This window comes from Hippoglossus stenolepis, chromosome 14 (genome assembly GCF_022539355.2).
Source record: "Hippoglossus stenolepis isolate QCI-W04-F060 chromosome 14, HSTE1.2, whole genome shotgun sequence".
NCBI classification, from domain to species: Eukaryota; Metazoa; Chordata; class Actinopteri; order Pleuronectiformes; family Pleuronectidae; genus Hippoglossus; species Hippoglossus stenolepis.
The window spans coordinates 19,222,962-19,236,478 of record NC_061496.1 but is presented as its reverse complement, the minus strand read 5'-3'; the positions used below and the strand labels follow the sequence as shown (position 1 = coordinate 19,236,478).

Genomic DNA, 13,517 nt, shown 5'->3' with positions numbered 1-13,517 from the left:
CAGCCTCTTATGTTTATGTCAGAGATAAAGACGGTATTTCTGGGAGGAGGAGGCAGAGCGGCGTCGGGGTTGAGTCGGAGACTTCATGGCCTCTAAGATGATGCAAATCCCCTGTTGCTTTTTTTTTAATCTTCTTGAACTTTGGCAGCGTCATTAGGAGATAACGCTGGAGATTCGCCACGCCTGCCAGATGAGGCTGATATCGACCCAGGAACAAGGTTATGATGAGCAGTCTTTCCACGCCTGGAAGTTATCTGCTCAGCTCAAAGCCAAGTTGTACAACAAGAACCAGGACAAATCTGGACTATCAATAGCATGTTTTTAAATCTTTTCATTGGTTATTATGAGGAAGTTCTAGGATGCTGGGGTATGTTTCTTTAAGCTTCACAAAGACTTTAACGAACAAGTGCACACTGGTCCTCGGAGGCAACTATCTCAGGGCTCAGGACTTCACGCTATTTATCGTTTGGGGTGCCTCTTTAAGTGGCTGTAACAAATCTCTCTCCACTGCTCTGCAACAGAGGAGAGCTGAAGGTCATCTGGAGCTGTGAATAAGAGAAACTCCACGGTGAGCAGCGTTAATGAGCCCTGCTCCTGGAATTGACTGAGCGGGGCAAAAAATAAAACATCAGTGAGGCAGCCAGAACAGAGGCAGAGGATGTAAAGGAGATTCTATATTCAGTCTGATTGATTGTCGACAGAAAAGCAGAAACCCCGGCATTGTGGCTTCTTCCGGTGTTTCTGAATAATAATGAAGCGAAGCGAGTCACATATCCAAAAGGAGAGGCAGAGGGAACGACAGAGAGACAGAGGTGGTTGTGTTTTTACAGGAGCTGTGAGGAAATGAAACCATTCGGTGATAAGAGAGAGACTCTCACATTCATCTCATCAGAGGAAGTTCAGGTGAATTGAAGGTCTCTCGGGTTAGACTGTACAACAGTAGGTGTATTCAGAACAGGTCTCTGTCACTCTCTCCTCTTCCACGTTCACCCTCCTCCCTTCTTTCCGTTACCTCTGATCCCCCCCCTCACTTGTCCGTCTCCTCTTTTCCTCCTACTCCACCGCTCATGCTGCAGGGGGGCTTGCCCTTGGCGACCTCCTCTGTTGAATGCAGCCAGAGAGTTGGAATATATTCATAAAAATAAAAAAAAACCTGGGAGCAAAATTGTATTGGTGTTATTGATATCTTGGCAGTAGAGGAAAAATATTTCAGCTGAATCCAAAGAGATTTACAGATGCATCTGTTCAACACATGAAGGTCAGAGAGGCGCAGATTGTTCTCCGGGGAAAAAAAACATCAGCAGCTTAGTGCGTAATCGAAGATTTGGTGCACAGAGAACCAGGAAGACAGCAAAGAGAGAACACAAATATTTTTTACATGCACTTTTCAGGAATGAATAATAAACTCAAAGTGGTCGATACAATCACAAATCTCTGTGTGGAGCTGAATGAACGTTTCCCTCAGTGTGTGTTTTTTCAGAACATGATCATTTCAAATGTTTAGTCTTGCTGCTGCATTGGGTTTAAAACTTTGATTTAATGGGTTTAGAAACGTTCATGGTCTGTTTTTCTTCATTTAAGTTTCGAATCAACACATGTTGTACATGCACAGAGACTCAGTTTCAGACACGAGATCTGTAGCCTTGAACAACATTGTACAAAATGGAAACTTCCTGGAGTCTCTGCTGGTTGCCTGGCAACTGGTTCCAAATGGAAGCGATTTCTGGTTTTCGCACGTGAGCTTTTGGACAGATTAAACTGGTTTAACCCAGGCTAGCTGCTTCTGCGTTTCCAGTATTCATGCTAAAGCTAAACTGGTCTTAAACTGAATTATGACTTACATCTCCTTGTCAACATGTCTCGCTCAACGAGAAGTCTTACTCTCAAGTCTCGTCAGACTTGGGCTGTTGCAGGAAGACGGAGCTGGAAACATAATGAGAGTGAGAGTGGGAGAGAGGAGTTTGGATTTGAAAAGCTAAATGCTGATGAGGAGCCGCCACAAATTAAAGCACGCGCAAGGAGAGAGAGAGAGAGAGAGAGAGAGAGAGAGAGAGAGAGAGAGAGAGAACAAGCTGAGGAGTTCAGGAGACTAGAGAGTGACACCTCTCGTTGAGTGAGACATGTAATGTTGCCAAACTCTCGGCAAAGACCCAAAAATCTTAGGAAAGAAAAACTTTTAGTAAACATTTTGTGGACCACCGCTGTTGCCCCATAAGAATAAATTGTAGCCGATTCCAAAAGATTTTGAGAGTACCATTCATTTAAACAACCAGTTTTATTTCAGATTAGGATTAAGGTTAAAAAATACTGGAATTCCCCATTAAGAAAAACACTAATAACACATGTTATGTTCTTTTTATGATTATATTAGATCCTCTTTAAAGACATTACAGCAGCTTTAAACACACATACATGTACTGTGGCTTTAAATATACCACACGAATAAACACAATTGAGCCAGATAACAGATCCAAACAAGAGGTTCCTTTAATGATCGCTTGTCTTGTAAAGAATATAATACAATGACAGGACTGGAATTCATAAGAACATACATCAATAAATATGGAAAAATACTTGTGGACCACATTCACACGGCAGCAGACGGGCTCAGTTGCAGATATATTGTGTCTGTGCTCACAGTTAACACACAGCTACAGCAGCCACATTCTGAAGTGTTGTGCAGGGACCAGAGCCAAAGGAGAAATGTTGGTCTGTGCGGTGAACTGTCACCTTGCTTCTGGCTCTCCTGCACCGTGTGTAGTCCAGCGCGTCTGTTGCTCTGATGCAGCAGTTTAAAACAGCAGTGTGTGTGTGTGTGTGTGTGTGTGTGAGGGAGGAACAGAAAGAGGGAGATGACAGGTTTCGGATCTTCACTGGCTGTATGAACGTGGTCCAGGGAGGCTAAGCAACAAACACACCTCAGAGTTTAAATGGATTTAAAACAAATCAAAAGGAGAAGCTTCAGAGTATTTACATCACAGAGGAGAGACGGAGTGTTTGTTATTGATTTCTGCTGTTTGTCTCTTTCATTACTCAGTCGCTCACTGTAATACGTGTCCATTCATCCGTCCATCCATCCCAACACAACACAGCCATTCTCTTGACAGGGATGAATCGCCTCGACTCGGCATCAGACAGAGACGCAGTGTCACACAAATACCAGCAGGGGTGCAACTGTACATAAGAAGTTAAGGGGCGATGCAGTAAAGCACAAGAGGCGAAGAAGGAGAGAGAGAGTGTTGAAAGGTCTGATGAGCTGAAGATAAGAACAAGAATATGAGATGATGATGATAAACAATAGTTGAGTAGAACCTGTCAAATGACACAGAGGAGCGGAGTAAACAAGGACGGTCTGTTTTCCTGTCGTTTAGAAAATATCCAGCGGTCAATCGACGCAATTGTGCCGTCAATGCCATCGACAGACTAAATAGGAATCAAAGACAGACGGGCTAATCATGAAATCAATAGTCTGTCTGTGTGCGGCTGAGGACAACAGCCTCTACCACTTCCACGAGGTTGTCATTGCCCGACGAGTTCTGCGTTCACGTGCCTGAGGTTTACAGAAAAGGAAAGTCGTTACAGCTCATGTAGGAAACAAGAGATTCTTAGTTTTCTGTCACACTTAGTTTGTGAATGGACTTAAACACAGGGTCAGAATCTAACTCCCTCCAATCAGATCTTAACAACCGTTCACCAAGCCCAGTAGGTCGGTCAAGCTTTGGATTTCTCAACATAACAATGGGCTCTAATGAGAGTGATACTCATGATGAAAAGTGTACTGGATGGATTTATCTGCTCAAACATAACCTTCAAAATGTTAAGTAGCTTTAATTATTCTATAGGGCAAAGTGACCTCACTCTACAGAGGAACAAGAACAATGCGGCTTATTCGTTTCCATGTTTTTGATATTGTCCATAGACCATAGAGAATCTGGCCTTTAGGTATCATAAAGACACAAAATATTGAATTTGTATATCATGCAGGTAAATGCTTTAAGGAGGTCTGATTGGCTTCTTATGTTTTACTTTATTTAATGTAATGCTTGAAGAAATGTGAGTGTTCCATATTCCCATTACTGTGTTTCTCTCCCATATATAAAACATTTTTTGTATATTGTGGTTGTGTTGTGCTTTTTATTTGTGTAAGAATACTAAGAATGCTGCTGCTCCCACCTGCTGGGACACAAACACACACACACACACAGTCAATATCCTCTGACTTGTTCACACACTTCTGTCACACTGATTCAACAAAAACACACATTCTTCCACAAAAGATGTTTTGTGTAACAATCTTGTGTTCCTGCCTCAGCTGTTTAGACGAGAGTGACACCGCAAACTCACTCCCTTTTCAATCTCATCTCGGCTGAACTCAGACGACCTCAGCTGTGAGGGGAACGACGGGGTCACGATTAGGATCTGTTGCTAAGCCTGAGGAGAGACCTGCGGCACGGTGACGGCGTCCGATGCTCTGCCTGCAGCTCTCGCCTCAGGTGTGAGACTCGCTGCTGGGCCGGGACACAGCGTGAGATTAATTGAGAGAAATTAAGACTCACAATCACGAGGCTTCGTTGCTGTCTGTCTGCTTTTTCTGGGCTTCAACTTGAGATGAGGGGAAGCGAGAGGGTGCGGGAACAGAGGAGATGATAAAAGGAGGAGTTAAAAGGAAAGAGGGACAGCCATTTTGAAATCTAAAGATGCAAAAATGTGTTTTTGTGCATTCGATACTTAAAGTGTTATTGTGAGGGAGCTGCTTTGAGAAAGCCTCACGCCGTCACAAAGCACAAAGCAAAAAAGCTCTGACTGACAGAAAATACCACACAGCCCAGGAGGCAGCATCACCACAGCAAACAGTTTTATTTTGACGGTTTGGTGGAAGATGTCAGGTCAAACTTTACAAAAAAAACACAATAATCAGTATAATCAATTTGAGTGACAGTTGAGGATTTGCATAAATGTGTGGTATTTTTGTTCAAGACCTAATAATCTCTGTAGAGGCAAGACAAAGACATGGAAGAAGATCCATCAACAGTTCAATAAATTGTCTTCTATTCTTCCATTTAATTTTGTCCCAATTTGTCTCCGCTACTGTTTTCCAGCCTGATTTTACTTCCCTATCTACATCACATCATTTTTTCAGAAAGTTTGTGCTGAGCTTTAATGAATCTCTAATTGCACTGTCTCAGGGCATCGGCTCAGATTTGAATTCCTCCTGTCTGTCATTCCCGCGTGGTCAATCCATCTTCCCCAAAAAGAAGAGGCCCCCGGCAGTCTGACATCTATGAGACGACGGTGGTTTGACGGCTGCGACAGTTCTCTGGACCCCCTGTCCGTCACCCTAACCCTTCCCCCGTCATCGCTGCTCTGTGGTTCTGCAGATAATGCAGCTTGTTAATTAGTGATGTGGTAGATTAATTAAACTGATACAGAGGTGTAAGGATCACGGTCCCCCTCCATGCAGAAGACTGGTGTCATTGTCAAGGTGAGAGGAGACAAACAAAGGAGGAGAATTAATGTGCACATGATTGATTTTTTTTTTCTTTTACCTCATGTGGCTTTATAATACTCAATTCTGCTTTAGTGTTATTTTTATAGTTTGTTTGACAGACTGCTGAAAACACTGCGTGTATTCTCTTCGTAATAAAAGAGCAGGTTAAATTAAATTTAACTGTGCTTATCTTCCACTATTTTTCAGTTGTAAAAAGACAGTGAAAAGAAAATTTAGTGAGGGAGATAAATAAAAAGAGGTGTTGAAGGGGGAAAAAGCAGAACGAGATGGAGAATCATAAAGGATAAAAAGTGTCGGAGTCAGTGTTTGGGATATAATCCCAGGAGCTCCCACGTTAAGTGCTGGGTTTAAGAAAACAGCAATTTAACCCGGCAGTAAAGTGGAGGGGAAAAGAGAGCAGAGCGCCTGTAGTAGTCGTCTCGATCTGCTCTTTAAAGCAGGACACGCAGCAGGAACAAGCACAGGTGTGAGAGCGCCGAGACTCCGTCTGCCCCAGAAATGGGGAAGTCTTAATCTCCGCTGCCGCTCTCTATCATCATCCACTGAGGAGCCACTGTCAACATCTTCAATCATAAACACAAACACACACACACATACATTCTTGTACTTCTATCTTAGTGAGGACACTGTGCGTAGGTGTGTAGAAAGACATTGGAGGAGATGGTCTGTACGACATTTAAACCGATTGAGGCAAAGCAGGAGATTCCGAAAATACTCTCTGCTGGAAATACGATGCTACCAAGCGGACCAATCACAGCTCTTGCATCTGCATCGCCTCGACGTGTAGTTTTTGGGGAGGTGCCCTTCAGGGTACTGTGTAGAGTTCCCTGTAGGGAACACGTCTACGCTTAGGCTTCACCGGAGCTACGACGCCGGTCGACGCAGAAGCATGAATTGGGCTTAACCTTAAGAGCAGTCTTTTCCAAAATGCCCTCAATTTGTAAGGTCTATTCTTAAAATGGTCCTCATAAGTACAAGTACACACACACACAAACACAGAGTACTGTAAAAACTGTTATCTTAAGTTAGTTTAATCTAATATTTAATGCTGCTTCAATAAATTGTTTTATTTATCACCCATTTTGATTCTCTCTCACTGCTCTCAGTGTTATTTGCAGCTGCAGCAAACTGATTTAAAACATTTTTACTAAACGCTATCTTCGAGAAAGACAAAGTAAGTGATAACCTAATGAACACAGTGACATTTTATTTAGCTGCTTTTACCTCAGAGGTTGGAGGAGACCAAAACTGAGCTAAAAGACTGCAAATATTCCACAAGGTTAGTATTGTAATGGTGTTCCATATCTGCTGAATGTGTAAATAGTCAATAGTTTACAACTTTATAAGATGAACGTTATATGTAAATATGTGAATATATGTAAATAAAACAATTTATGATGGTTTAAGTGTTAAAAAATGCAAGACATTTCTCAACCTGACAGAATGTAATGATAAGTTTTAGTTGGGATAAACATAAAATAAACATTTATCCCTTGACTAGACTCTTCCGTTTAGAAGCCTCCCTCATATGAGGCCAACAAAAGAGTCACCGAGCAATGAAGGCTCCAGTAGGTGATTCCTTCTCGAGCCAACATATCCCCGGATTCATTGCGCTTTGGTGACGAACTGTTTTTTTAAAGAGATAATGGTGGCGGCAAGCAACTAGACAAAAACATCCAATGCTCACATGTTTAAAAGTATGTGTCGGGCTTCAACTCTTGTTAAAAAATCAAGGGGCAAAGGCTGGGACAAGCTGCTGACACAAATCAGGGAAATCCTCCGTAGACCGAACATTTGGTTCGGCCTTTGCAGTCTACATGGCCCTAAATTAGGACGCAGCCTAAACCGACTCTTATCGGACTTGTCATATCTTGTGCCGCCTGTGACATATGAGAAGGCTCTCTTTGTACTAAACACAGCTGACAGCATAAATTCTTCTCATCAGACCAAACAAGTTAAACTCCAACATAAAAGAAAGAGAGATGAATGAGATGAACTTGATCCTGCTGCATCAGCTTGATTAATTCACAGCACATGTTCCTTCAGCAGCACAAACGATGAGGAAAGACAAAGTAAATATGGGAAAACTGAGCTAAGCTCAGACAAACTGACATCAATCGCTCAGATTAACCCTCGACGACAACAGCTGAGGACGTCTGACACAACAAGAGACGTTTGAGATCGTTCGACACATCTGAACAGTGACTGATGTGTAATGTGCGAAACTGAATTGAGTTATAATGCATTTTCCATTCTCCTATGGGGGTTTATCATCTGATCTAAAGTAACTGTCTCACACCGACAATAAGATACAACGCTAACAATCAAATTAAACAATTACAGCTGCTCCTCTGATTCAAAGAAAATCAATCAAATATGTTGCAGGAGAACTCCATGTCGTTTAAAGTCAAATACATTGTCTTACAAAGAGCAAACCAAAAGCAGCAGAGTCAAGAAATGAAACACAGTCAGTAAAAAAGAAAAATGTGTTCAACAGACAAAATGCTCAAGTCAACAACATGAGGCTCAAACTTCCTTGACTCGTCTGATTTTGATATGGCATTTTCAGCGATGTCCCTATTTACAGGTTGTACTAAACCACTTCTCTCTGAAGATTGTTCGCTGTGGATCTCAAAGGTATTTCTTTTTTTTTTTTTTCAAAAAACAGGTCAGCGTAGCCCCATGTTTCAGGTCATTGTTGAGCTTGAAAGGGAGAGAAACTGGGTCAAGAGACAGACAGCTTAAGACAGGAAAGTAAAAGAGGGAAAAGAAAGTAAAAAGAGTATAAAGGGAGTTGTTTTTCAGTCCTGGTAAAACCTGGCAGCGCTTTGTCAGGCCTCAGACTCGACAATGACACAGGCTGACTCGGAGCTAAGGGCAGGGCAGTGCAGGGAGGAAGGGTGGGTTTGGGGGAGGGCTTGGGTAGAGAGTTTTGGGCTGTAAGGTTGTGAAATGTGGACAAGAGGGAGTCAGGCAAACTGAAGTCGGCAGCACAGGAGAAAAAGGGGATGTTTTGGTTCAGAAGTGGACGTGGTTGTGGCCCTGGCCCGCCTCCCCTCCGTGGTGGCCCCCCTCTCTGTGGCCGTGCCTCTTGTGCTTCCTGCGCTCCCTCCTGCCCTTGTGGTGGTGGCGCCGGTAGCGGTGGGCTCGCCGGGCTGGTGGAGCAAGCGGAGGAAAAAGACAGTGAAATAATATAAAAAGACGGGACACTTTATTTATTCATCTATCTGAAGAAACATGTCGGAGCTGGAATGAGATGAAAGTGGAAAACTGATGTAAGAGGGAGATGAATCATTGACAAGCATCAGAGGCATTCAGACAGACAGTCGGACCGAGGTGAAACTAGGTACAGACGTGAGGGATCTAAAAGCCGAAAGGTCGAAACCACATGTTGTCTGTAGATGGTTTAACTGTTTCCACCGCACTGAAAGAATCCGTTTTATCTCGCGTTCAGTCGACTGGGCGCCTTCGGCAAGAGCACACTGAGCTACAGCCACCCACTCACAGCCGCAGCGTAAGCCTGTTCCTGGGGTGTACTGCCAAATTAGGTTGCTCTGTCCCTTTCCGGATTTCGCCAACAAAGAAACGTCATCTGCGTTGAATGATAATGATGCTATAACTCCAGGCCGTAAAACAACTCCAAAGATAAAGAGTCATAAGCAAAGGAATCTTTATCACTTTGAACAGAGGCTACATTATTCCAGTATTTCATCATTACTGTCACATTGTGAGCGGAGTGAAATGAAATACACGGCCCGGTTTGCTGAATATTTATATACATCAACCCCTCATATCTCTGAGGAAGCAAGAAATTATGCTGAAAAGTTATGACCTCTATTCTGTTATAGTCAGAGTGAGTGCTTTAAAAACATTCTGGAAAAAAAAAACATTTATTTTAAGTTTAGTTCAAGGCTCAAAGGAGATAACGTGCAAAACAGTTGCATAATAAAATTGTGTTATTGCTGATTTTAGATTCTGCACTGCCCTAAAATAAGTGGTTGCTTCTGCAGTGACATAGTAATGTCATCATTTTGCTCCATTTAAAAAACTCTGAGCGGATATGGGAATATGTTCTGCAGGATTTTACTCCATCTGCCCCAAAAGCTCTTAAATGACATGGGGTATAAAAATTATATTTCACTGTGGTTGAACATTTTTAGGTTTTAAGTCACAGCTTTTGTATTCCACAGACGGTCAAGCCGTTGCAGAAAAATGGATTCCACCTCAAGCATGAATCACTTCAAAGAAGACTCTACCACTTCTAAGTGAGCCCAGGGGATTTAATTTAGTCTGCAACCACAGTTATCTTTTTGCTTACAATTATTAATAATGAGAGCACGGATGGGAAGCCTGAATGCACCGGTGACAGCAGCTCCCGAGGGCAGTTAATGTAAGAGGTCGGCTTCGCGGACCTGAGGTGGTGCGTTCGCTAAAAATAAGAAGAAAGTGTAAATGTGAAAATGACCTAACAAATGGAAATACTGCTTCAAGTCTTGTTGCGCTGCCTCTTACTCTGTGAAAAAAAACCACGTCGTGTAAAACTCACATTTTATGCAGATGATTTTGGGTCGGTCCCATTTGCCATTGGCGCGGCACTTAGCAGTGGGCACGTGGCGTTGCAGGAAGCCGTCGCCGCACTGGTAGCGCACAACGGAGTGGATGTCGTAGTGGGAACGCTTCCGACCAATCAGGAAGGCGTTATCCACAGGGGGCGGGGCTCCACAAAGCACTGTAGGGGCAGAGAAATGGAGAACATTATTCAGGTTGTCCACTTCTGTCCATGTCCTCCAGTGTGATTAGGATACATTTAATGAAGGAGGTAGATTCGAAGCCCACATGACTATGACTTTTACCTGGATTCTTCTGATTACCTTTCTTAATTAAAAAATATTTCAGTGTATCGCCACTTTAAGGACACATGAAACTTCCCCTTAGAAAACCAGTCACAGCACAAACATCAAAATGTGGATTAAATGTCTGCAGGTCAACGTGTCTGTCCAAGTGGGAGTGTGCGCCTGTCAAAGGAAAAAAGCATTTTGGACACAGAAAGAGGCAGAAACCGAGAAATCTCTACACGAGAGGAGACGGAGAGAGGACTGACACTCTGGACAGAGACTGGTCAGAACCCCACAGGTATTTTTAAACTCTCATGTCAGTGGGGGCCAGTCTCTACTCAGTGGAGGCAGCAGGGGATTGTATAGTAGATGGTAGTATATAGTATGATAGTAATCATACAGCTAAAGGCCACCATTATGAAATGGTCTCGAGTTTTAAGTCTCCTTCATAAATGTCCATTTCCCTGCATTTGAAAATTAGCGACATGGACCAAAAAGCTTTCATGAGTCACTGAAGCGGCTGAACTCACTGTTAACAAGAAGTGGAAGTGGAAGAAGCTCCAGTTTCAATGCAGTGCTGAGGATATTTTCAACTGAGCAGCAGGTCGCATTGTAACATTGAATGTGTTTTATCATTTTTACACTAGAAACAAAAAGGCTATGTACATATATTCAATTGAAATAACATTGAAAAGAAGATTAACTATATGTTTCTTTTTATTTATTTCTTCTGTGTTTGTTTGATCAATATTCACAGTTTTTCTCTTTTCCCTGTCGAAGGTCGGTCCATCTTTCACTTTACATGTTGTTCTGGTTTCTGAATAAATGATGCTAACCTGATCCTTTACAGCCTTGCAAACATCAAGCCTTATAAAAAATGCTTTTAAAATCACAGATCTGTAATCTAACAGCAGACATTTTGACTGGTTAGAGCAGCAAAAGTAGAAGGGGAAGTAATATTTGATTGATTGCCGTGTTCAGGCATTTAGCAGCTTCTCTTTAAGTAAGTTATGAGCTTACATATCCCAGATATTAACTTTACCATCTTGTACTTTTAATGTATTTTGGAGTCTACGCAATAGTAGTGAGGAGCCGTGGTATCTAGGTCCCACCTTTGCAAATGCTAGACCAATGTTGAGTCAGCCTCAGCTGTCAATTATGACATTTCACCCTATTTTTATAGCATCAAATAACTAATTAAAACAAAACTCACATTAAAAAAAATCAACAACTGAACAAACATTGTTGTGATAAAAACAACATGAAAGAATTCATCTTTGGGAAAATGTATTAAATTTATTAATTGGGCTCATGTCCTATCTGTTAACATGGAGGAGATGGAGCTTATGGCTATACTGCAACCAGCCACCAGGGGGCGATCAAGGTGATTTGGTTTAACTTCAAGGGAGCTGTGATGTCGTCCATCTTTTTATACAGTCTCAATAAGGCGACAATTTTATTCTATCATGCTAACTGCAGTTTTTCAGCGGTGTCCCCGTCATTAAAACACCAATATTTAGACTTTTTAAATCTAACTGTATTGACTAATACCCACAAATGTCCACTAAACCTGTATCATTTAGATTTTAACAGGAAATCTTAAAAAAATTCAGGTTTCTCTTGAAACTTTCCCCTAATTTTGGTGAAACCTACAGTAAATGTGGCCTCTACCATACCCAAGTAATGCCAATTTGGACCAGTGCACCATCCTGATTCAATACTCCCCAAAATGAAACCAGCTGATCAGAGAATGTTTACAGTCCCTCTTAATTCCTTTGTCCTTGTCCTAATACCTCCTAAATTCTTAATAAGGGAGAGCAGTGTCATTAACTCTGATGAAAGGTTTAGTGCCACATTTACAGTTTAATGTGTTGTGGAAGGAAGGGGCAATAAGCACTTCCCTCCTCACATGAGACCACGTCTGACTCAAAGCGAATGGAAGGCTAAAGAGGTAGTTTTCCATTAGCCCTCACCTGTGAACACTGTTGAACGATTTCCCATCGCGGGAGCGAGGGAAGTCGGAATCTATTGAAGAAGGGATTAAAGGAAATGTCACTAAACTCAAGCAAAGGCAAATGGACCCATGATTTTATGACTCTTTAATTCAGGAAAGGTCTTTGGAGGAATAAAGCCTGAAGGATGTAGTCGGCTGTGAGTGAGGACCTTGATTTCCTAGAAAAAGCCCATAATAATGTACTCTAAACAAATTCTCCAAAGCCACTTTTCCTTCTTTTAAGCTTTGACTTAAAGTTTCAAGAGTGTCACACTTGCAACATCCACACAGACAGAGTCAGATTTAAAATCCCTCTCTGGTGAAAATCAAATTTTTTAACATGCCCCCTGATGCCTTTTATGATCAAAGACATATTTTGAGAAAAAGAACCAGTCAGCACCATGAATATTTCCACCTTAACACAGCATTAAACAAAATCCAGTCATTAAAAACTGGATTCAGACAGCCAGAGTTTGTGATGTCACAAACCTAAGAAACCAACCCTGTCAAATTGTGGGCGGGGATCAGTACCTGGAAAAGGCTCCTTGGCTGCAAGTGAGCTGTAAGGGGGGCAGGCGGGGTCCATATTAATATATTCACAGATCTCAGTCACGAAATGTGGAAGGAAGCTTAGAGTAACATTTTAAGGCAATGAGGGGAATTTTTCATGACAGACTGTTTAAATATGTAATTTTTGGGAATAAAGAAAAGTTTTAGGGGCTGTAATAAGCTGCTGGAGAGGCCTTAAATATTATATTTGCGACCCTAAGGACACTCATCAAAAGTGTCTGCACCCCAACTTTTGACGAACAAGACAAGTAATAAGTTCAATATAAAAAAAAAAATGTAGGAAGACAGACGTCTGGGCGAGTTGGAGACAAGAGTCAGAGATCCCAAAGAAGGGAGGAAGGTGAAAAGATGAGTTTCTTGTCCAAAAGTAAAAAACGAGTGAGTCATATGTTACTTTGAGTAATATCATAGGTGCTATAAATTCTAGCAGTGACTTCAGGTTTATCTAAAGTTTGAAGTCACTCCTCCATGCAGGTCACACACAAGAAAGCAGCTGTACACTTGAGAACAACACACTGGGAGAGGTGCTTGCTGTCAGTGCAGGCCTGTGTCTGCAGGAGGTAGTCACTGTGAGTTAGAGACACTGGGACAGCTGCCGGCACTGAGATGC

At 42.1% G+C, this 13,517-nt stretch overlaps 1 protein-coding gene across 1 annotated transcript in view; it reads right to left on the bottom strand.

Moving 5' to 3' along the window:
- Positions 1-2,462: 2,462 nt before the first annotated feature.
- Positions 2,463-13,517, bottom strand: part of ncanb (neurocan b) — a 153,554-nt gene continuing 142,499 nt past the window's right edge. The window contains exons 15-16 of the mRNA XM_047343242.1: positions 10,056-10,238; positions 2,463-8,664 (exon numbers count right to left, since the gene is read on the bottom strand). Of these exons, the coding sequence (XP_047199198.1) occupies positions 8,528-8,664; positions 10,056-10,238 (320 nt within the window). The 3' untranslated portion in view covers positions 2,463-8,527. The remainder of the gene's footprint in view (positions 8,665-10,055; positions 10,239-13,517) is intronic.